This window comes from Punica granatum, chromosome 4, assembly GCF_007655135.1.
Source record: "Punica granatum isolate Tunisia-2019 chromosome 4, ASM765513v2, whole genome shotgun sequence".
In the NCBI taxonomy this organism is placed as follows: Eukaryota; Viridiplantae; Streptophyta; class Magnoliopsida; order Myrtales; family Lythraceae; genus Punica; species Punica granatum.
Genome location: NC_045130.1, coordinates 13,509,939 through 13,532,503, shown reverse-complemented (window position 1 = coordinate 13,532,503; position 22,565 = coordinate 13,509,939). Strand labels below are relative to the sequence as shown.

The window sequence follows — 22,565 nt, the reverse complement described above, 5'->3', positions numbered from 1 at the left end:
GGGCAACTTGGCGGGGGAGAAGAAGATGGCGGCGGGGAGGGAGGGGCCGTAGCGAATGGGAAGGGGACATAGTGGAATGAGGAAGCAGGGGTTAGTGAGACAATAAACATAACGTAGTCAACAGAAACAAGAGCAAACAACGTAATCTCCATGAATGAATTTATCAAAGTCTCCATAAAAAAGATCTCTCTTAGCACCTTCCTCGCATTTGCCACTAAATCAAGAAAAGCCCAAATTCTGAGCGCACAAACATTCCCCCACCCCCTCGTCTTTATTTGGACGTTCTTCTGCGTTTTCTTTTTCGATTTTTTCATTTTTAAAATTGTTTTATGAATTTAAAATTAATAAATTAATAAGAAATTAACTTCTGGCCGGAAAATGACTGGAAAGGTAACAAGGGGTGCACTTTACTTCGTTTTAAATAGGTGATGGGGCATCTCGAAAAATATTAAAGGTCGGGGGTGATCTACCACTGGATTCAAAGGTTAGGGGTAAAGTGCATTTTACTCTAATATAAATCTATCTATCTATTTTAAAAGAGAGAGCTGGAACGTAAACTTAAGAAGCCTTCAAATAGCAAAGTCACTGAACGGGTCAAGTCAAAAGCGCCATAAGTCTGCTTTCGTTCTCTGTAGGTACTGAATGGAGTCCCAGCTTACCCTCTCCCATGGGAGGAGTCTAGCTGCCACACTTTGGCTTCTTCATAGCATCGCTGCCATAGCTCTTGTAGCCTGCTCCATGTCCGATGCTTATGGGAATGAAACCGACCGACTTGCTCTGCTGGAATTCAAGGCCAATATTATAGCTGACCCACTCGGTGTCTTGAGCTCATGGAACTCCAGCCACCATTTCTGTCAGTGGTATGGAGTTACTTGTGGCCGAAGGCACCGGAAAGTCACCAAATTAGACTTGCAATCGCAAGAACTGTCAGGGACAATTTCCCCGCATATCGGGAACCTGAACTTCCTGAGGGTGCTCTATCTCCAGAACAACAGCTTCCATTCAAGGATTCCCCTCGAAGTAGGTCATCTGTCGAGACTGCTGCATTTGTACCTCAATAACAACTCGCTCAGTGGACCGATTCCTCCCAGCCTGTCCAGTTGCTCCAATCTCCTCAACATCAGCCTCCACTACAACATGCTTCAGGGGTACGTTCCTGCAAATCTCAGCTCCCTGTCGAAGCTCAGAGTACTTTGGTTGAATCACAATGGTTTGAGCGGAGAGATCCCACTTTCGGTTGGAAACTTCTCATCTTTAGAGGACCTTGATTTGGGAAATAATAAGCTTAGCGGTAGGGTTCCAGATACTCTTGGCAACTTGAGAAACTTAAAGGCTCTTTCTCTTCTTGAAAATAATTTAGTTGGAAATTTTCCTTCGTCAGTCACCAGCATTTCTTCTATGGAAGTTCTTGATTTGGGTTTTAACCAATTGATGGGTACCTTGCCGTTGGACTTGGGCATCACTCTTCCAAATCTCCAATTTCTCTCAGTGATATATAACCGGGTCACTGGATCTATCCCCAAATCAATATTCAACATGTCCCAATTAAATGTTTTTGCAATTGCATCCAATAGTTTCACAGGGGATGTTCCGTCTTTCCAAAAGATGAGCAGCCTCATCATTTTCGGTATAAGTGGAAATTATCTGGGAAAGGGGCAAGCCAATGACCTCAACTTCCTCTGCTCCTTGACAAATGCCACAAATCTCAATACTCTTGAGATAAGTGATAACAATTTCGGAGGGGAAGTGCCCAAATGCATCGGCAATCTGTCCATCACTCTTGACGTGTCCTTGTTGCGAGGAAATGTTTTATCTGGAACCGTGCCGAGTAGTATCGGGAATCTCATAAATCTGGAGGTTTTGTCAGCATCTTTCAACAATATTTCAGGTAGCATACCTCCCGAAATTGGAAATCTTAGAAAGATGAAGAGATTGTATCTCGCATTCAATGTGTTCACCGGAGAGATCCCGCACACCCTTGGGAATTTGTCAATGTTGACTGACCTGTCCCTGAGGGAAAATTATCTTATGGGCACCATACCTTACTCTTTGGGCAAATGTCAGAGCTTATTAGCACTAGATCTCGAAGATAACAAGCTTGCTGGTGCCATAACCCCTGAGATTATGAGCGTCTCTTCTCTATCAATGTCTGCTGATTTCTCAATGAACAATCTAACAGGCGAGCTTCCTGTGGAAATAGGAAATCTGAAACATCTCGGCATATTAGATCTCTTGGGAACAAGTTGTTAGGAAAAATTCCAAGTAGTTTAGCTAGTTGTATGTCGATGGAATACTTGTACATGGGGGACAACATGTTTACAGGTCCCATCCCTTCAACTCTGAGTTCCTTACGGGGGATTAAAGAATTAAATCTCTCCCACAACAGGCTCTCAGGCCAAATCCCCGATTTCTTGAAGGATCTCAACCTTACAAGTTCAGATCTGTCTTTCAATAATTTTCAGGGCAATCTGCCTACCGGAGGAGTATTTGCAAATACAAGTGTAACCTCAGTTCTGGGAAATGAGAAGCTTTGTGGGGGTCTACCCGAATATCGGCTGCCCAAATGTAAGTCAACCGGTAGATCAACTAATGGCAGAGTGAGAAATGTTTCTATCTACATGGTGTCGGGGACTTTGGCAATAGCATTTATGCTCTCGTTACTTTGTTTCCTTTGGCATAGGAAACATAGGAAAACAGTCGTTTCTAGCTCCTCAAGCAACCGGTTTCTGAAGGTTTCATATCGAGACCTACTGAAAGCAACTGATGGGTTCTCATCTGCCAATCTGATCGGGACTGGTAGTTTTGGATCAGTGTTTAAAGGGGTTCTTGCTTTGGATCAGACAACCATTGCTGTGAAAGTGCTTAATCTTGATCGTCATGGTGCATCAAAGAGTTTCATTAAAGAGTGTGAGGCCTTGAGAAACATCAGGCATCGAAATCTTGTTATGGTAGTCACGGCATGTTCGGGCGCCGATTACCAAGGCAATGACTTCAAGGCCTTGGTATATGAGTTCATGGTCAATGGGAGCTTGGATGAGTGGCTGCATCCACGAGTTGGAACGAGTGCAGAGAGAGAGATTATACTGAGGCAATTAGGTCTTCTCCAGAGGGTGAATATTGCTACAGATGTTGCTTGTGCTTTAGATTATCTCCATCATCAAAGTGAAACACCCATAGTGCACTGCGATCTTAAGCCAAGCGATGTCCTCATTGATGGTGAAATGACTGGGCATGTAGGTGATTTTGGGTTGGTCAGGTTCATGCCAGGAGCTACTACGGAGCTGATTTCTGAGCTGACAAGTTCTATTGGAGTAAAAGGATCTCTCGGCTATATTGCACCTGGTAATTATCCAAACTCTTCCTAGCCTTGTTCCTTTCCATTTCCTTGTATATCTTTTTCTGTTCATTGACCAGAACGTGAATTGCAGAGGGATGAAATATGCCCAAGAAATGATAATTGCTCATGAAAGTCGAAGCATGTAGATGGCTTAAGGTCTTGATCGGATATGTAATTAGTAGATGAATTCTTATCAGTGCAGAGTACGGAGCGGGGGCTGAGGTGTCAACTAATGGAGATGTTTACAGCTACGGCATCCTCGTGCTGGAGATGTTCACAGGGAAGAGGCCCACCGATGACATGTTCAGTGATGGGCTCAACCTTCAGTTCTTTGCAAAGGCGGCTTTCCCAGAGCGAGTTCTGCAGATAATTGACCCTGTCTTGCTCCGGGAAACTCACGACGAGGATGATGACCGAGACATCAGGAAAACTCGAAGGAGCCACGACAGGTTCCTTAAGATTCAAGAGTGTGTGGTCTCGATAGTGGAAATAGGATTGGCCTGTTCTTCTGATGTTCCAAGTGGCAGGGTGAGCGTGAGAGACGTCGCAGCTGCTCTGCAGGCAATTAGGAAAATGCTCACCGGATGCTGAGGATATTGAAGACAGTAAAAGATGCAGTCTATGTTACATCTAAATGAGTGTACTTTCACGTTGTTCTAAGAATGTATATTATAAGTTGTGATGTTGTGGTTCGACTCTAATTCCACTATTACTTATGCTTCCTTTTTCTCATGACCTGAATGTTGTGAATCTTGTGAAGTTTGATTTCTCATTGCAGATTTCTGATTTTTCATTTACATGACAGACTGAACGTTTATAATGGCTTGGCTACCAAAATCTTTATATATATTAGACGCTTCCAGAACCAAATATATTGTCTTATGATTGCGAGCAGAACAAACTATGTAGGAAGTCAGGTCATGACTAGAGGGACCACTAATAGCATCTCCATAAAGAATCAAGTAGTAACTTCCAATCAATACTTCTACAGAATTGGCATTTTCGGGTTAACCCGAGCCCAAGTCAAGAGAAGAGGGCCCCCCAAATGAAAACAACTGCCCTCCTTTCCAGTGGCAGAAATGAAGGCACTGAAGTGCTTTGCATGCTGCTGCATATAAAACTTTTGCAGCTTGAATACTCCACAAGCAAAAACGCACTGAAAAGCCCGAAAGTCTCCTTTCGTCTTCACATATCAAAATGAACGTAATGTCCGTGGAGCCCTGCTGGAGAATTCTGGCAGTTTCACTGCATCACCGCCATTGCTGTTGCCGCATGCTCCATATGTGGTGCGCGGGGTAGGCGCATGGGATGGCCATGTTAGTAATTTCGTATACGAGGTAGCCACCAATAAGTTGGCATTATTCCTTTTCCAACCACCAAGACTGGCAAAGTCTTCCGGGCACAGAAAAATAGAAGTCTAAGTCATGGGAAGAGGGACCACTAGCAACAATGCCTGCAGTCCAAGTGACAATATCCCCTTCTATTGGGAAACTAAGCTTCCTTAGGGTGCTCGATCTCGAGAACAATAGCTGCCATTCGATGCTTCCTCTTCAAGTCAGTCGCCTGTCGAGGTTGTGCACTTTGTACCTCAATAACAACCGAGCATGGTAAGTTGATCCAATCTAGTCCACATCGAGCTCAAGCATAACATGCTTGAAGGGGATTTACCTGCTGATCTTGGCTCGTTGTCCAAGCTCCCGTGGCTTTCATTAGGGCACAGCGATTGAAACGGGTTGATTCTAGCTTCGTTCGGAAGCTTGAGATCTCTAGAGTATTTTCTATTGTCAGACAATAAGCTTAAGGGTCGGATTCCAGATACTTGCGGCAACTTGAGAAACTTAAAGGGTCTTTATCTTTTCTATAATAATTTAGTTGGCAATATTCCTTCATCAGTCACCAATATTTCTTCCATGAAGCTCTTGATTTGGGTGGTAACCAATTGCTCTCGATTGACCATAACCAGTTTTTGGACCTATCCCTGAATCGATATCCAACATGTCCTGACTAAATGAAATTCAAATTTGCAGCCAATAGCTTCACAGGGGATATTCCATCTCTCCAAAAAATTAGTAACCTCCACTAGGTCCAAATTGATTGAAATCATTTGGGTAGTGGGCAAACTAATGACCTCAACTTCTTCTGCTCATTGACAAATTCCACATTCCTTGGGCATTTGGGTATAAGTCGGAACAACTTCGGAGAGGCCATGCCAAGATGCATCAGTAACCTTTATATATTATCTTGATGCTGCCTTTAATTTTTTTTTTTAAGAACAGAAAAAATTTATAATTATAAAATGATATGATTCTAGGTACATATGAAGGAGGGATAGTGTGGTGGATTTTTCCCGCCAGCACCCACCCTTCCTCTCTCTCATTTTTTTAAAAGTTTATATTCATATTTTTATATTTTTAAACTTTTATTTATTTCAAGTACACGGACTTTTTTACGGTATGAATCAATGTATATCAGAATGTCCAATGAGTCCCATTGTCGAGCGGGATAAGCCGATAAAAGGATAAGACTTGCATTGACCTTACTTATTGAGAATAAGTGGCGAACTACTCAAAAGTAACCCTTATTGGTTAAAAACCTATTTCAATATCGCCAATTTAAGTTGTTTCTTCTTATACGTGATATTATAAATATTCTTTTTTTCGGTGGAATGTAAAGTTACAACAGCCTATTGATTAAGAGTAATTCTAACTTGGATATACTTGGTTATGCTATGGCCGGACACTTCTAATGAATTTCAAAATTCAACCGCGCGTAAAATTCGTCCACTTAAAATTATCGTGCGACCTATGTCTTATTCTATTGCGATCATGTTTATCTAATTAGGAATATTAAAAGTTCAAATTAAGATTAACTTGTAGAAATATTGCCTTTTATATTGTATGAAAATTAATTAGTATAATATTTCAAAAATCTGAATTATTTATTATCAATAGACGATTCATAATTTTTACAAGTAAGTAGTTTTACATTAATTTCATTTATACTCTATATTTGATGTTATACTAACTAAAAAATTGAAAAATAGTTTTTTGAACCCGCCGCATTCTGCGGAAGTACTTTAGTTATATAAAGTGAAAGTCTTATATGTTATGATTGTACTGCGTGGCATTGTGTCACAAGACACAACAAAAAATTTATTTTTTTAATAACAACATGTCATAAATTTGTGACCACTTATATTCAAGAGAGCAAGTATAGATGAGGAGATTAAAGCTGCCTTGTTCTCGATGGGGAATGACAAGTCACCAGGGCCTGACGGCTACACAGCATATTTCTATAAACATGCTTGGCAAATTGTTCAGAAGGACTTCACTAATGCTGTGCAACATTTCTTTTCCTCAGGAAAGCTTCGAAGAGAGGTAAATTCAACGATCATAGCCCTTGTTCCAAAGAAGGAAAAAGCCGACTGCATGAGAGATTTCCGGCCCATTTCTTGTTGCAATGTCGTCTACAAATGTATTTCAAAGGTGTTGGCAAATAGACTGAAGGAAGTGCTCCCGGATATTATCAGCTTAAATCAGACAGCATTTGTGCAGGGTAGGAAAATTTCAGATAATGTATTACTTGCTCACGAGCTTGTGAGGAATTATCACAGACAAGGAATATCCCCACGTTGTGCCATAAAGATCGATCTTATGAAGGCCCTCGACTCTTTAAGCTGGGAGTTCATTCTCAATAGTTTGGAAGCCTTGGATTTCCTGCCCTGTTTTCTCTGGTGGATTAAGGGATGTATCACCTCCCCTTATTTCTCTGTGGCTATCAATGGGACTCTAGCTGGTTACTTCCCTGGTAAGCGTGGAGTGAGACAAGGTGATCCGATATCCCCATATCTATTTGTCATTGCCATGGAGGTGTTCTCCCTCATCATGGATTTGGCTGCAGCTGAGGGTAAAGTCGGCTATCATCCAAGATGTAAGTCACTCCGTCTAACCCATCTCTATTTTGCGGATGACTTGCTCTTATTCTCTAATGCTTCCAAGGACTCCCTCATTGCTATCCTTGATGTATTGAATACCTTCTATTATTAGTCTGGTCTGAAGTTGAACCCTGAAAAATCTGAGATTTTTACGGGAGGCATTTCTGAGGATTCTGTTTCTGACTTGGTGACTTGCTCTGGATTTAAAAGAGGCTTACTACCTGTGAGATACCTAGGCCTTCCTCTTGTTTCCGGGAAACTCTCTTCAAAGAATTGTGAAGCTCTTACCGAGAGAATTGTGAAAAGAATCAAGAGTTGGACTGTGCAGTATTTATCTTATGCAGGAAGGGTGTAGTTGATCAACTCTGTGCTCTTTAGTATGGTCAGCTATTGGTGTTATCACTTTATCCTCCCAAAAAAAGTCATCAAACTTGTGCAGCAGAAGTGTCGATCCTTCCTCTGGAAAGGTCTCGAGCAATATGCAGGTGGGGGCAAGATCAGTTGGGAAACCATTTGCCTCCCAAAAGCTGAGGGAGGTCTTGGTATCAAGGATTTAACTCTGTGGAACAAGGTGTGCGTGTTGAAGAACTTATGGTCTCTCCTTATAAATTCGGGCTCTCTCTGGGTGGCTTGGGCAAACAAATACTTAACAAAAGGCCGTAGTCTTTGGTCTTTACGGATGCCTGGAGACTGCTCATGGAATTGGAGGAAATTAATGCAGATCAGGGCTCTCATGTTCCCTTATATTAGATACAAGGTTGGTTCAGGCAAAACTGTGTCCTTTTGGTACGATACCTGACTACCTGTTGGCCCGTTGATCAAATATTGTTACAGAGGACTTCAGTGCTTTCCCTCATTCAGGGAGCATGCAACAGTTAGTGCAGTTCTGGTGGAAGGGTAAGGGCACTGGCCGAGGAGTTCGGACCCACAAGCTACTTGGATTCGGGATTTGGCCACAGCTCTCGAATCTTCTAACCAGGACAGAGTCTTATGGACCCCTCAGAAGTCTAGACAATTCTCTATTGCAAATGCCTGGCAGTGTCTTAGATCGAGAGGCCCAAAAGTGGAATGGGGGAGTGCAATATGGTTTGATGGACATTTTCCTCGCTCTTCTTTTATTAGCTGGCTCAGTGTTCATAATAAACTAGCTACTAAGGACCGGCTATCAAAATGGGGGATTCAGCTTGCGTCAACTGAGTGCGAATTTTGCAGTATGTAGAGGGAGACTCGTGATCATCTCTTTTTTGAATGTCTTGTTACCCAAGGAATTTGGAAAAGTCTGCTAGCTCGAATCGGTTTCCACCGAACTACGGTGAGTTGGAATACGGAAATCAACTGGATTACTTCCCTTCGAGGGAAGAAGCTTGATGTCATTTGCCTAAAGTTTCTTTGGACTCACTACATATACTGTATATGGCGAGAGAGGAATGTCAGAATTTACCAAAAGCATATCTCTCCTCCAGTGGCAATAGTTCAGAAGGTTTTTGCAGATGTGAAAGCAAAGCTGAGTGTTTACCCCCGTCTCTCACAAAAAATTGTAAATGCTACTTTAGTCAGTCACATGTTTAACTCTCCTGATTTTGTACACAACTAATTAGTTCCTTTTTGGGGTAGAGTTTAGGGTTTAGTCTCTCATGTTGTACTGGGTTAATGGCCTCTGATATAATCACTTTTGATTAATGAAATTTGCCATTCATCCAAAAAAGAGAGCAAGTATAGTAGAGCAAGAAACGATATGGATAGAGAGTATTATTGGATAAGAGTAGGTTGCAACGCTTATGTTCATAATTGACGTAATTTCAGCGATCCATTTTTTATTTTCTAATTTGTAATTTAGATTATTTTAGTAAATGCATTATTTCTTCTTTTCACTTTTTAAGAATTTGAGAAAATTATGAAGTTTCTCATATTTCTCTTTATATATACTAACATTGTAATATTTATATATATATATGTTATTTTTTTAACATAATATCCATATCTATCCATCTATATTATAAATATAATCTGATAAATAGGGTCAAATTAGTAAAACACATAAATTTTTATTTACAGAAATATTTAGTAAATTCAAAAATAAAAGTTATCACAATGAATTAAAAAGAAAATCTCTCTTGAAATGTATATAATAATATATACGTATATGTGTGTATATATATATATATATCTATTTATACATAAAGTTCAATGGTGAAACTAATAAATATATCGATTTTGAGTTTAATTTAATTTTGAAATATAAACAAAAGATTCATGAGAGTATTTTTTTTGTTTATGTTTTCAAAATATTCTAAATTTATCCACACAAAATATAAAAGGAGACATATACACGCACAATTTTATTTAGATCGAATAATTCTTTTTTATGCTTTTGATTAAATTTCTAGTTACACAATTCATTCATAATTTCTTTCATGCAAATCCTGAAAAATTCATTCCTCTATTAGTTATGATCTTTTGGTTGGAGAGTTATATAACATATACCACGAGAATTGGATTTTACTCGCATCAATTTACATTTTGGACATATGACAACTGATAAAAAAGTGAACTTATGTAATATTTATTTAGCAATGAAGAAATTAAACGTAATGATCTTATTTTTAATAAGGGCGACTTATTCAAAAATAAGATTGTCCTCTTTTTTTTCTTATAGTTGGTAAGTGCTCACTTTTTCATTATTTATTTTTATCCTCTTCTTTATTGGGTTGGTATATATAGTAAAATATTTATTTTCATTTTTATTTTAACTCATAAAAAATATGATTTATAACTAATAATTACATCAAGCTTCCTTTTTTAGAAAAAAAACTTTTTTGATTTGTTGAATGTGGTATAATAACTTGGTTTATTGACATAAAAATATAATTAGTTGATTATGAACCCAAATGTATTACATATGACTTCCTTTTCACTTGTTTTCTTTTAGTTAAATGCATTCTGTAAAATATGTACTATATTCACCTTTCTGTATGCATTGAACTAAGAAGTACAAGAATAAGAATTAGTTTTCAATATTAGTTTGATCATGTGAAACAAATGTTATCTAATCAACCCATGCAAAGCACAGAGAAATAACTAGTTTAATATGAGGTAGCTACAAATACTGAGGTCTTCCAAGCACAATAAGAGATATAGGAAAGTCAAGTCACTACTAGAAGGGACCAGTTGATAGAACTGCCCTCCTTTTCAAGCATATAAACTTTTGCAGCTTGATCAATACTCCACAAGGAACATCCACACTCTCAAAAACCCAATATTCGCATTTCGCCTATACTTATCAAATGGAGTTCCAGCTCCCCTGTGGGAGGAGTCCTGCTGCTAGATTTTAATTAGTGGCTTCACTGCATCGCCACCATTGCTCTGGTCACACGCAGGAGATGGCACATTAGTGATTTTGTATACAAGGGTGACCAGCAATAATTTCGTATTAGTCATTATTACGACCATCAAGACTTGCAGGGTCTTCCGATCACAACAACAAATAGGAAGTCAAGTCATGGCACTAAGAACAATGCCTGTTGTGTCCTTGTGATTGATTACTACTTGCAAAAATCACGGAAAAAAAGTTATCCATTTTGGACATATACTTAAGTGAAAACGAAACATATTATGCTTTTTATCTAATCGAATATCAATTTAAACATAACTTGGCAAATGTATTTATAATCGGTGAAAGAGGCGGTGTCAACTCTCTGGGTCTAGCAGAGGAACAAGGAAAGGACAATCTACGAGTTCGAGAGGAAGGGGGAGAGGAAAAACGGTTACTGAAATGGGAAGCCTGAGTGGTGCTGCCGAGTTGAAACCAATCCACCTATTAGTTAGGGGAAGACCACTTTGGGGAAAAACCAATTCAACTTGCAATTGCTACCACGTTCTCTGCAGGGGGGAAGAGTTGGTTCAAGTTCAATTAGTTAGTGGAAGACCAGTTTATTGACTACTTGACCTTGTTTGCAGCACTTGAATCTTTTTTTTCCTCCCCTTTTATGTTTTAAACCATAATAATTCAAATAAAAAACAGAAAAATGTAAAAAAATAAAAAAAAAATAGAAAAGTAAAAAGATTTGAAAATAAATAAAATTTTAAAATATTTTGGCATTTATTTTATAAAATATGTAAATATATTTAAAAAATAAAAAAATGGAAAAAATTTGGAAATTTTTATAAAATAAGAAAATTTATTTCAAAAAAATACAAAGAAAATCAGAAAATGAAAAAATAAATTGACATTTTTTATAAAAAATTAAAAAAGAAAAATATATTGGCATTTTTATAAAATAAGAAAAAATAGAAAAAAAATTCAGAAACATAGAAAAATAATTTGAATTTTTTATTAAAATTTTTAAAAAATACAAAAAAATTAGAAAATAAAAAAGTAATTTGTTATTTTTTTATAAAATAAGAAAAAATTAAAAAATTAACTAAATTGAAATAAAAATCAAATAAGACTCGGAAAAGTTAACAAATTAACTAAATTGTATTACCAATTGGTTTTCACTCAAGTTGGAGCAGTTACGTTATCGATGTTATAGCGAGCATATTGAATCATGTTTTTTGAGATGAAGGATCAAAAAAAATACACACACACACAGTCATTAGAATATGAGGGTTTGTGTCGTGGTTTAGTTTCTGGAGATTGTTTTTGGTTTGTTAGTTTCTTTTTATATTTGGTCAAATTAGGGTTGGTTCAGAAAGTCGGATGTTATCGGCTCAGTTTATGAAGCATAATAACACAGTATCCACGTGGTAACGATTAAGTACTCTTGGTATCACATCAGTAGAATGAGGGGTGCTAAATAGCTAATTTTGACAGGAGAATGTGTCACTGGCTATTTACTAAATTATATGAGTTGTCGTCCAAAATTTACCATAATCAATGCTTGCATGAGTCAAGTGGGAATTGCAATTGTTTTACTTGACTATATGAAATGAAAATTAGAAAGCAGACCTAGCACATGGAGCCTCCACAGTTGGATACGCTATGCTGCTGCTGATAACAGAGAAGCCCTTATATTACAAAAATTTTTTAATAAAAGCCTCCTCTAATAAAAAGGACGTTTCTTTAACTAGGAATAGCAATTAGCAAGAAAGCTTTTTGTTCGTACAAATAAATTTACAGGGGTCCTTTTCTTTGTTCAGGAAGTGAGCATAGATAAATGGAAAAAGATAACTCTTTTTTTTTTTTTCGGTGTGTGTCTTGATATTCCGAAGCCCATTGGTCTTGATTCATCCAATTTAAGCCGGGTCGCCCTACTGAAGGATAAAACTCTCCTAGCGTGAATTTTCTCCATGGACCCGAGACCTTCCTTAAGGGGAACAAGAGTCGAGCTGCTAGCATAACACAGAAATTAAACTCTTAGTGAAGGACATCATTAGCTTGTCTAAGCATTCAAGCCAAGAGATGAACTTAAACATATAAGAGGAGCTCGGAAAATCTATTCTGGCCATAAAGGTTGGGCATGACATTCCTTCATGTTTCGTACTCGATAGGCCAGATTAGCCCCGAAACCCAACAGACCAATTGCAGACCCATCACAGCTGTTGAAATGGTCACAGCTGAAGGCCGTTGATAGCGTCTCTCAACTCTAAGAAAGGAGACTTCGGTTTGCCAAAAGCCGTTAGGACATAATTTATTTTTTATCCTTGTCAAGAAAAACCTCGCAAGTTTGGCTGCCTCCTGCACCGGTGGATTTGGTGTAAGTTTGGGTGATTAAGAAGGGGCGTGGCTGATGGATTTGTCCTTGGACGAAGAAGACGATCCGATTAGAGGGAGATTAATTTCATTGTCTTGTAAATTTTGTTTCTGTTTTTTTAATCTTTTTTAACCCAATCAAATCCGGGTTGGTTATTGGGAACCAAGAAAATCGAGTCAGTTTATGAAACACAGTGATGTGGCAACTATGTGGCGATGACTAATACTCTTGTATGGGTGGCAGTGCCACGTCAAGAAAAGTAAGGGTGGTCTGTGTCCTATTTTAAAAGGAAGCAAGTGTCCTTGTTCCTTTCACAAATCACGAGGGTGTTACTAGAATTTACCCTTTTAAAAAGTACTTCTTGATATATTTGAGAAAAGATTCAAAGTTTATGTTTCATATATATGAGAGTTATTTAAACAAACAAAAAAATTGCTTGTCAAAATAATTTTTTATCATCTATATATATATATATATACAAAAATGAAGCACAAGTCGAATTCTCACGATACCACCTCATCAAACGGAGGTTTCTCGCTTTGCCATGTTATCATTTATGTATTAAAAAAATTTGTATGTTTGAATTATAAGATTTTCTTATTCAATAAGAATCAATATATCTCGAGATTCTGTACATGTGAAATTCATCATGTGTGTATATATATATATATGTATATATATTATATCACACAAACATTCATAATAAACAAAATAGTATAATTGAATTATATATATATATATATATATATATACACATACTAGGTTCTTAAACGTGCACATAACTTATGTTCCTAATCTTTTATATATATATATATATATATATATGCACATGCACGTAATACTTATTTTCCCTTGACCTGCACATAATACTTATGTTCTTAAATCCTAATCTTTTCCACATATATATATACCTGCAAGTTATACTTATTTTTCCTCGAACTATATATATGTTTTAATTTTTGCACGTAATTGAGGGATGACTTTTACATTTATTATTATTATTATGAGGATAAATATGGGTTAGTATGATAAGACTTCCGTTTTCGGGACAATATACATTGAGCTTCACCTATCACACTTTAATATGCATAGTGATTCATCGATAGAGATTATTGTGAATGATAATTTAAATATGGAAGTTCATTCCAAATTAATTTTGAACCAAACATCAATAAATGAATCAAACTCTGATTCCCTTTTGCCGTATGTATATATATATACACATACAAACGACATTGATAGTATAATTGCCATGCTAAACCAAACAAAAACTAAAATTAGTCATTTCGTTTCCAATTCTGCTTCATTACATATTTATACGTATATTATTTCATTATGACTTAATAATTGTAAATTTTTATATTTGATATATTTTTCTAACTATTTTTAAATCTTATATTTTAAGAAATTATTAATGTTAAAATATGTTGTCCCACACGGAAAAATTGAGAAAAAAACTACAAGCTTATATGAGGGTTGAATCCAGCAACCTATTAGTTTAAGCTTTTGGGTTGCAGATGAGCTCAAATTCGTGTAGGCTCAAGTGTGAATTTTACATGATATTAGAATGGGTTATGCTTTTGCGCGCATGTGTGGACTCACACCATACCATATTTGGTTTCAAGGCAACTAAGAATGCACCTCACGTTAGTCAAGCCCAAGAGTGGCTTGATCCAATTCAGAGGTAGCTAAAGATGCACATCTAGTTAGTCCCGAGTGTGGAGCTCGAGGCTAGTTTGGTGTTTGTCCCCCCTCACCCAAGCACAGAAGAGGATGCCCGACTCGTGGTCAGTTGTTGATAGCAAGTATTTAAGGGCACGTGACACGTGTTGGACCACACGTTACCACATGAGGGCAGGTGTTAAAATATGTTGTTTTATATGAAAAATTTGAGGAAAAGAAACTACAAGCTTATATGAGGCTTGAGTTCAGCAACATATTAACTTAAGCTTTTGGGTTGCAGATGCGCTCAAATCCGTGTAGGCCTAAGCGGGTATTTTTCAATTAGGGAAACTATATTTTCTAACGATAATATATACATATATATGTATGACGTTTAACATATATTATAATATATATATATATATATATTATGTATATGTATCTTATATCTTTAGTCATGCATATATAAGTGGAAAAGAAAAATACAACAAAATATATAACAAAATTTGGATATATTTTTATTGCATTATGTATATATTACTATAGATTTTTAAAAATTATGATTCCTTTTATTGAATTTGGTTTCTCTCTTTTCAATTCACTATATATATGTTTTTAATGTTGCTCAAATTTTATGACAAGAAACGATCATGAAATTGTCAAATGAAGTATGAAGGCCATTCTCCTATTCCGTCTTTTGAGATGGATGTCACAGTAGGAAATTTTTCACTATGCTTGGAGCTCTCCAATGCCTGCTCAAGATTTAATGGTAGACGATTTGATCTCATTCAACTTCATATATGCTATCTCATGATGAGATGACTTCTTCATATAAGAACAATTTATATAAAAGAATCCAATTTTTCTTCTTATATTTAGTCAGGGGTTTTGAGTCGATAGTTTAAAATTTTTGTAGGAGTTTTGTTAGGATATCAATTACTTCAGCGTATTATATTATTTTTATATATTTTACGCAAAATAATTACTTTTATGTAGAATTATTGCATTATCATTTACTTATTGAGAATCCAAACATTTTATTTTAATGTTTATTTTCTATAAAATAATTTTCTTTAAAGATAGATATCTAATATTTTTTAACAGATGTTTTATTTAGTATTCTTGGTATTGTATTGTTTTGGGTTTTCGGAAACTTTATGTAAATGCCAAGAAATCAAGGTTTAATGCTTATGTAGTTAATTATATGCAAAGCCTTCACAATGTTATCAAATTATATAGAATACATATAAATGCCATCTCTTATTTTTTTATTTTTTTATAATCAATAACCATATATATTTGAGCATAAATCACAAAAATATTCTAAATATGTCTTATTAGCAATAATTAATTGAAAAAACTATTTTTTCCGGAATAATTATTTTAAGTAACTATATTTCAGTTGTTTTTTTCCTAACATAATTCCTTAGATAGCATATTTCCTTTGTAAAATTAATTTTTAATTTAAATAATATTATGCAATTATTTTGCTTTCCTAAATATTCATTTCGATGATTGCTTTCCTAAATGCTATCAAAGGATGTGATTCCGACTTAGAATACTTTATCGAATAGGAGATTCCAAAGAGGTAATCGACCTCTAGTTAACTTATTTATGGTTACGGTGGCAGAATGAAATCACTAAAGTGCCATAATATAAACTAAATTATGTTAACGTAATACTACTACTATCAATAAAATTGTATAGTATAATTTCAACCTTTTTTAAAGAGCAATTTTCTACATTAAATATTTAACAAATCTATATTGCGCATTGTTCGAAAATTTTTAAATATTCCCAGCGCGACGTGCGGGTATTCATCTAGTTAGAATAATAGTATGATAGATGAGAATAATTATAACATAATGAGTTTTTTTTATCTTGATAATGTATTGACAAGAGAAAGAAACTTCCTTTCAAAAAAATATTAGGGTAAATTACAAAAAAAAATCCAAGTTTTGTAAAATGTCTCAATTTTGTCCTAAATTTTGTTTTGTAACAAAAAAAACCATAAGTTTTCTAAAATGTCTCAAAAATGACCTCCGTTATAACTTCCGTCAATTTTTGCTGCTGATGGTGGGTCCCTTTAACAGTCCACGTAGGTCACATGTAGGCAAAAATTGACGGAAGTTATAACGGAGGTCATTTTTGAGACATTTTAGAAAACTTATGGTTTTTTTTGTTACAAAACAAAATTTAGGACAAAACTGAGACATTTTACAAAACTTGGGTTTTTTTTTGTAATTTGCCCAAAATATTACTTTACATGTAATTTTATTAGGTCTTTTTGCCTAGCTTTTAAATATCAGAGTTTCTTTTTTGAAAAAGTGGTGTTGCATTTCATTACTCAGTGAAAATATGTACCGAGGATATCTATCTGCATCACCAATCCAATGCACAACATTAATTGAGAGAAAAATAAATAAACATTAGTTTAAGTCAATTAAAATATAATTTAATCTATTTTAAAAAGAAAACTACAATGTATAATTAAGAAGCCTTTAAATAGCAAAGCCACTGAACTGCCTAATCAAAAGCGCCATAAATCTCCTTTCGTCTCTGCACGTACAGAATGGAATCCACGCCTGGGCTTCTTTACAGCGTCACTGCCATTGCTCTCGTTGCCTGCTCCGTGTCCGATGTGCAGGGAACTCCTCATGGGAATGAAACCGACCAACTTGCTCTACTGTCATTCAAGTCCGTAATGGTTGACCAGCTCGGTGTCTTGAGCTCATGGAGCTCCAGCCACCATTTCTGTCAGTGGTTTGGAGTTACTTGCGGCCGAAGGCACCGGAGAGTCACCAAACTAGACTTGCAATCGCAAGAACTGTCAGGGACAATTTCCCCGCATATTGGGAACCTGAGCTTCCTGAGGGTGCTCGATCTCCAGAACAACAGCTTCCATTCAAGGATTCCCCTTGAAGTAGGTCATCTGTCGAGACTGCTGCATTTGTACCTCAATAACAACTCGCTCAGTGGACCGATTCCTCCAAGCCTGTCCAGTTGCTCCAATCTCCTCAACATCAGCCTCCACCACAACATGCTTCAGGGGTACGTTCCTGCAAATCTCAGCTCCCTGTCCAAGCTCAGAGTGCTTTTGTTACAGAACAATGGTTTGAGCGGAGAGATCCCACTTTCAGTTGGAAACTTCTCATCTTTAGAGTATCTTTATTTGGGATTTAATAAGCTTAGGGGTGCGGTTCCAGATACTCTCGGCAACTTGAGAAATTTAAAGGATCTTTCTCTTGTGGAAAATAATTTAGTTGGAAATTTTCCTTTGTCAGTCGCCAACATTTCTTCTATGGAAGCTCTTGATTTGGGTGTTAACCAATTGATGGGTACCTTGCCGTTGGACTTGGGCATCACTCTTCCAAATCTCCAATTTCTCTCTGTAATAGATAACCGGTTCACTGGATCTATCCCCAAATCGATATCCAACATGTCCCAACTAAATGAGTTTCAAATTACATCCAATAGTTTCACGGGGGATGTTCTGTCGTTCCGAAAGATGAGTAACCTCCTCTGGTTTTCCGTGTATGGCAATCACTTGGGAAGTGGGCAAGCCAATGACCTCAACTTCCTCTGCTCCTTGACAAATTCCACAAATCTCAATTATCTTGGTATAGGTGATAACAATTTCGGAGGGGAAGTGCCCAAATGCATCAGCAATCTGTCCATCACTCTTGAAGGGTTCGTGTTGGAACTAAATGCTTTATCTGGAACCGTGCCGAGTAGTATCGAGAATCTCATAAATCTGGAGGTTTTGTCAGTATCTTTCAACAATATTTCAGGTAGAATACCTCCCGAAATTGGAAATCTTAGAAAGGTGAAGGAATTGTATCTCGCATTCAATGTGTTCACCGGAGAGATCCCCCACACCCTTGGGAATTTGTCAATGTTGACTTTCCTGTCCCTGAGCGGAAATAATCTTTTGGGCACCATACCTTCCTCTTTGGGCAAGTATCAGAGATTATTAGCAATATATCTTGCAGATAACAAGCTTGCTGGTGCCATACCCCCTGAGATTATGAGCCTCTCTTCCCTATCAATGTCCGCTGATTTCTCAATGAACAATCTAACAGGCGAGCTTCCTGTGGAAATAGGGAATCTGAAACATCTCGGTGAATTAGATCTCTCGGGGAACAAGTTGTCAGGAAAAATTCCAAGTAGTCTAGGTAGTTGTATGTCACTGGAGTACTTGTACATGGGGGATAACATGTTTGTAGGTTCCATCCCTTCAACTCTAAGCTCCTTAAAGGGGATTCAAGAATTAAATCTCTCCCACAACAGGCTCTTAGGCCAAATTCCCGATTTCTTGGAGGATCTCAACCTTACAAGTTTAGATCTGTCTTTCAATAATTTTCAGGGCAATCTGCCTACGGGGGGAGTATTTGCAAATACAAGTGCAATCTCAGTTCTGGGAAATGAGAAGCTTTGTGGGGGTCTACCTGAATATCGGCTGCCCAAATGTATGTCAACCGGTAGATCAACTGATGGCAGAGTGAGAAATGTTTCTATCTACACGTCGTTGGGGATTTTGACAATAGTGTTTATGCTCTCGTTACTTTGTTTCCTCTGGCATAGGAAACAGAGAAAAACATTTGCTTCTAGCTCCTCAAACGACCGGTTTCTGAAAGTTTCATATCAAGACCTACTGGAAGCAACGGTTGGGTTTTCCTCTGCAAATCTGATCGGGACCGGTAGTTTTGGATCAGTGTTTAAAGGGGTTCTTGCTTTGGATCAGATAACCATTGCCGTGAAAGTGCTTAATCTTGATCGTCATGGTGCATCGAAAAGCTTCATTAAAGAGTGCGAGGCCTTGAGAAACATCAGGCATCGAAATCTAGTTAAGGTAGTCACGGCATGCTCAGGCACCGATTACCAGGGCAATGGCTTCAAGGCCTTGGTATATGAGTTCATGGTCAATGGGAGCTTGGATGAGTGGCTGCATCCACGAGTTGGAACGAGTCCAGAGAGAGAGGTTATACCGAGGCAATTAGGTCTTCTCCAGAGGGTGAATATTGCCACAGATGTTGCTTGTGCTTTAGATTATCTCCATCATCAATGTGAAACACCCATAGTGCACTGCGATCTTAAGCCAAGCAATGTCCTCATTGACGGTGAAATGACTGGGCATGTAGGTGATTTTGGGTTGGTCAGGTTCATGCCAGGAGCTACTAGGGAGCTGATTTCTGAGCTGACAAGTTCTATTGGAGTAAAAGGATCTCTCGGCTATATTGCGCCTGGTAATTATCCAAACTCTTCCTAACCATGTTCCTTTCCATTTCCTTGTATATCTTTTTCTGTTCGTTGACCAGCACATGAATTGCTGAGGGATGAAATATGCCCAAGAAATGATAATTGTTCATGAAAGTCCAAGCATATTAGATGTCATAAGGTCTTGATCGTATATGTAATTAGTAGATGAATTCTTATCGGTGCAGAGTATGGAGCTGGGGCTGAGGTGTCAACTAATGGAGATGTTTACAGCTACGGCATCCTCGTGCTGGAGATGTTCACAGGGAAGAGGCCCACGGATGACATGTTCAGTGATGGGCTGAACCTTCATTTCTTTACGAAGGCAGCTTTTCCAGAGCGAGTTCTGCAGATAATTGACCCTGTCTTGCTCAAGGAGACTCACGACGAGGATGACGGCCGAGACATTAGGAGAACCCGAAGGAGCGATGACAGGCTTCGTAAGATTCATGAGTGTCTGGTCTCGACAGTGGAAATAGGAGTGGTCTGTTCTTCTGAAGTTCCAAGTGACAGGATGAGCATGAGAGACGTTGCAGCTGCTCTGCAGGCAATTAGAAAGAAGCTTATTGGAAGCTGAGGAAATTGAGGACAGTAAAATATGCAGTTTTATGTTACATCTAAATGAGTGTACTTTCTCACTGTTTGACGAATGTATCTGGTAAGTTGTGATGTTGTGGTTCGACTCTAATTCCACTGTTACATATGCTTCCTTTTTCTCATGAGCTGAATGTTGTGATGTTTGATTTCTCATCGCAGATTTCTCATTTTCTTTTACAAAACAAACTTAACGCTTACAATGGATCAGCTACCAAAACTTTGAGAACACAATATGTTTTCTTGAGACTGCAAACTATTACGAGCAGAAGAAACTATGTAGGAAGATAAATCATGACTAGAGAGACCAATAACAGCATCTCCATAAAGAATCAAGTAGTAACTTCCAGTTCCTGGCCACAGAATTGGCATTTTCGGGTTGACCCGAGCTCAAGTCAAGAGAAGGGGGCCGCCCAAATGAAAAGAACCGCACTCCTTTCTAGTAGCAGAAACGAAGTCATTGAAGCGCTTCACATGCTGCTGCAATATAAAACTTTTGCAGCTTGAGTACTCCACGAGCAACACACACACTGAAGAGCCCAAAAGTCTCCTTGCATCCTTACATACCAAAATGAAGTCCCGGCTTCCACGTGATGCACCTAGTAAGCAAGGAGTGAAATGCGTGGATTTCCTCAATTCACAAGAATCGAACCCAATAACTTACTTTAAGAGAAGAAGTGCTAAATTAATTATGATCTTATATATTGGATACAAATTAATTAGCTTCGATATGTCATCAGCTCAGCCGCGCCAGAGTACTCATACTATTAAAATCTGCCAAACATATATGCTATATTATTAATAAAAGAAAACGAGAGTAAATTCACAGAGGAGAGAGAGAGAGAGTAACTGAAAGAAAAGATCATCAATGTAACCGCATAGTATCCGAAAACGCAAACATTACGTCGTTGTCAGGAGATGCCCCCCTCCTATCCGACGTGAATTGTGCGTGTTTGTGTGTGCATATATGTGTGTGTCCTCTGTCCATTCTCTGGTACGTTATTAATAACAAGGACATGTGTAATGTAAGATATCAAATAAACGCGGACAAAGTCCCCTTAACGAGAATTCCGTGTTCAAAACAAAATTAATCTAACCGCGCGCACAATCTCCTTTTAATAAAAAAATTTCAATCAATTGACAGATTCCAATGAATTTTATTGCAAACTAATTAATCTAACCGCGCACCCATTATTTCGTTCTTTATCCCAAAAATGTGATGGGCCATTTTTTCCATTGAAAAGGTTCTCTCTTTTCGGTGGAAAACGGGACCAGACCTCAAGTTCAAATCAAAAGAAACTAAAAATTTGCCCGAATGAAAGTCGTCAGGGAAAAATTCGATCCTGACATGATTTATTACAGGAATAAATTTAACGTGTCCCTACGAATACTTGGGAGTCTAGTCTGCTTGAACCAGCTCAAGGAAAAGGATATTGATCTTTCATATATATGTATATGTAGATATATACATATTCTTTCATATATAAAACTCAAACAATGTGTTGATCACGTAAAAAAATCGCTGACGGGTAGATGATGAGAAAATCAAGCGTGCCAGGGCGTTGTCCCAAGAAATTACTCAACCCGACATCAGTCGACCCCACTGATACAGAGCGTCCTACCACGGACTAGAGAGTCCGCGGAACTGAACGGCGACTAGGTTTTAAGTAAGTGAAGTGCGCCTTAGATGAGCTCATGAGTCGGGGATTTAGCCGCTATGGATTCTCCACTATTTTTTCGTGCTACTATCAATCAAGAGAAACAAGACACGACTAATAAGGCCGTGTTGAGAGTGGGTCTCGGCTATTTGACAAGCCAAAAGATGTGAGTCCTAGGCCGAAACCCTCGACCCGATAGAATAGATGGCCCGAAAGCCGATCCTAAGAATGATGCAACCACGAACCCTGGAAGATTCGTAGCGCGTGGATCTTAGCCTCGTAAAACCGAGAGAAGTCATACCTAAGTCCGAAAACCTAAGCTCAGGTGGAAGTCCGTTCCTTGACCGGAAGCTCGAAAAGGGGTAGAAGGATAGGTGCCGAATGATCGGCAGTTGCAAGAAATTAAAGGTGCATGGTATTAAAAGTGCTAG

The 22,565-nt window shown here is 37.7% G+C and overlaps 4 protein-coding genes across 4 annotated transcripts; all 4 read left to right on the top strand.

Moving 5' to 3' along the window:
- The first annotated feature begins 599 nt into the window (after positions 1–599).
- On the top strand, positions 600–2,250 carry LOC116202979 (probable LRR receptor-like serine/threonine-protein kinase At3g47570). The gene has a single exon (XM_031534614.1). It carries the CDS (start codon positions 643–645, stop codon positions 2,248–2,250), a length of 1,608 nt encoding a protein of 535 aa, XP_031390474.1. The 5' UTR covers positions 600–642.
- Positions 2,249–4,048, top strand: LOC116202981 (receptor kinase-like protein Xa21). The gene is made up of 2 exons (XM_031534615.1): positions 2,249–3,342; positions 3,540–4,048. Exons 1-2 carry the CDS (start codon positions 2,280–2,282, stop codon positions 3,926–3,928), a joined length of 1,452 nt encoding a protein of 483 aa, XP_031390475.1. The 5' UTR covers positions 2,249–2,279; the 3' UTR covers positions 3,929–4,048.
- Positions 4,049–17,198: 13,150 nt separating this feature from the next.
- Positions 17,199–19,895, top strand: LOC116204131 (probable LRR receptor-like serine/threonine-protein kinase At3g47570). Its single transcript, XM_031536209.1, has one exon. It carries the CDS (start codon positions 17,199–17,201, stop codon positions 19,893–19,895), a length of 2,697 nt encoding a protein of 898 aa, XP_031392069.1.
- A 67-nt stretch (positions 19,896–19,962) lies between these two features.
- Positions 19,963–20,556, top strand: LOC116204130 (probable LRR receptor-like serine/threonine-protein kinase At3g47570). The gene is made up of 2 exons (XM_031536208.1): positions 19,963–19,999; positions 20,071–20,556. Exons 1-2 carry the CDS (start codon positions 19,963–19,965, stop codon positions 20,457–20,459), a joined length of 426 nt encoding a protein of 141 aa, XP_031392068.1. The 3' UTR covers positions 20,460–20,556.
- The last annotated feature ends 2,009 nt before the right edge of the window (positions 20,557–22,565 follow it).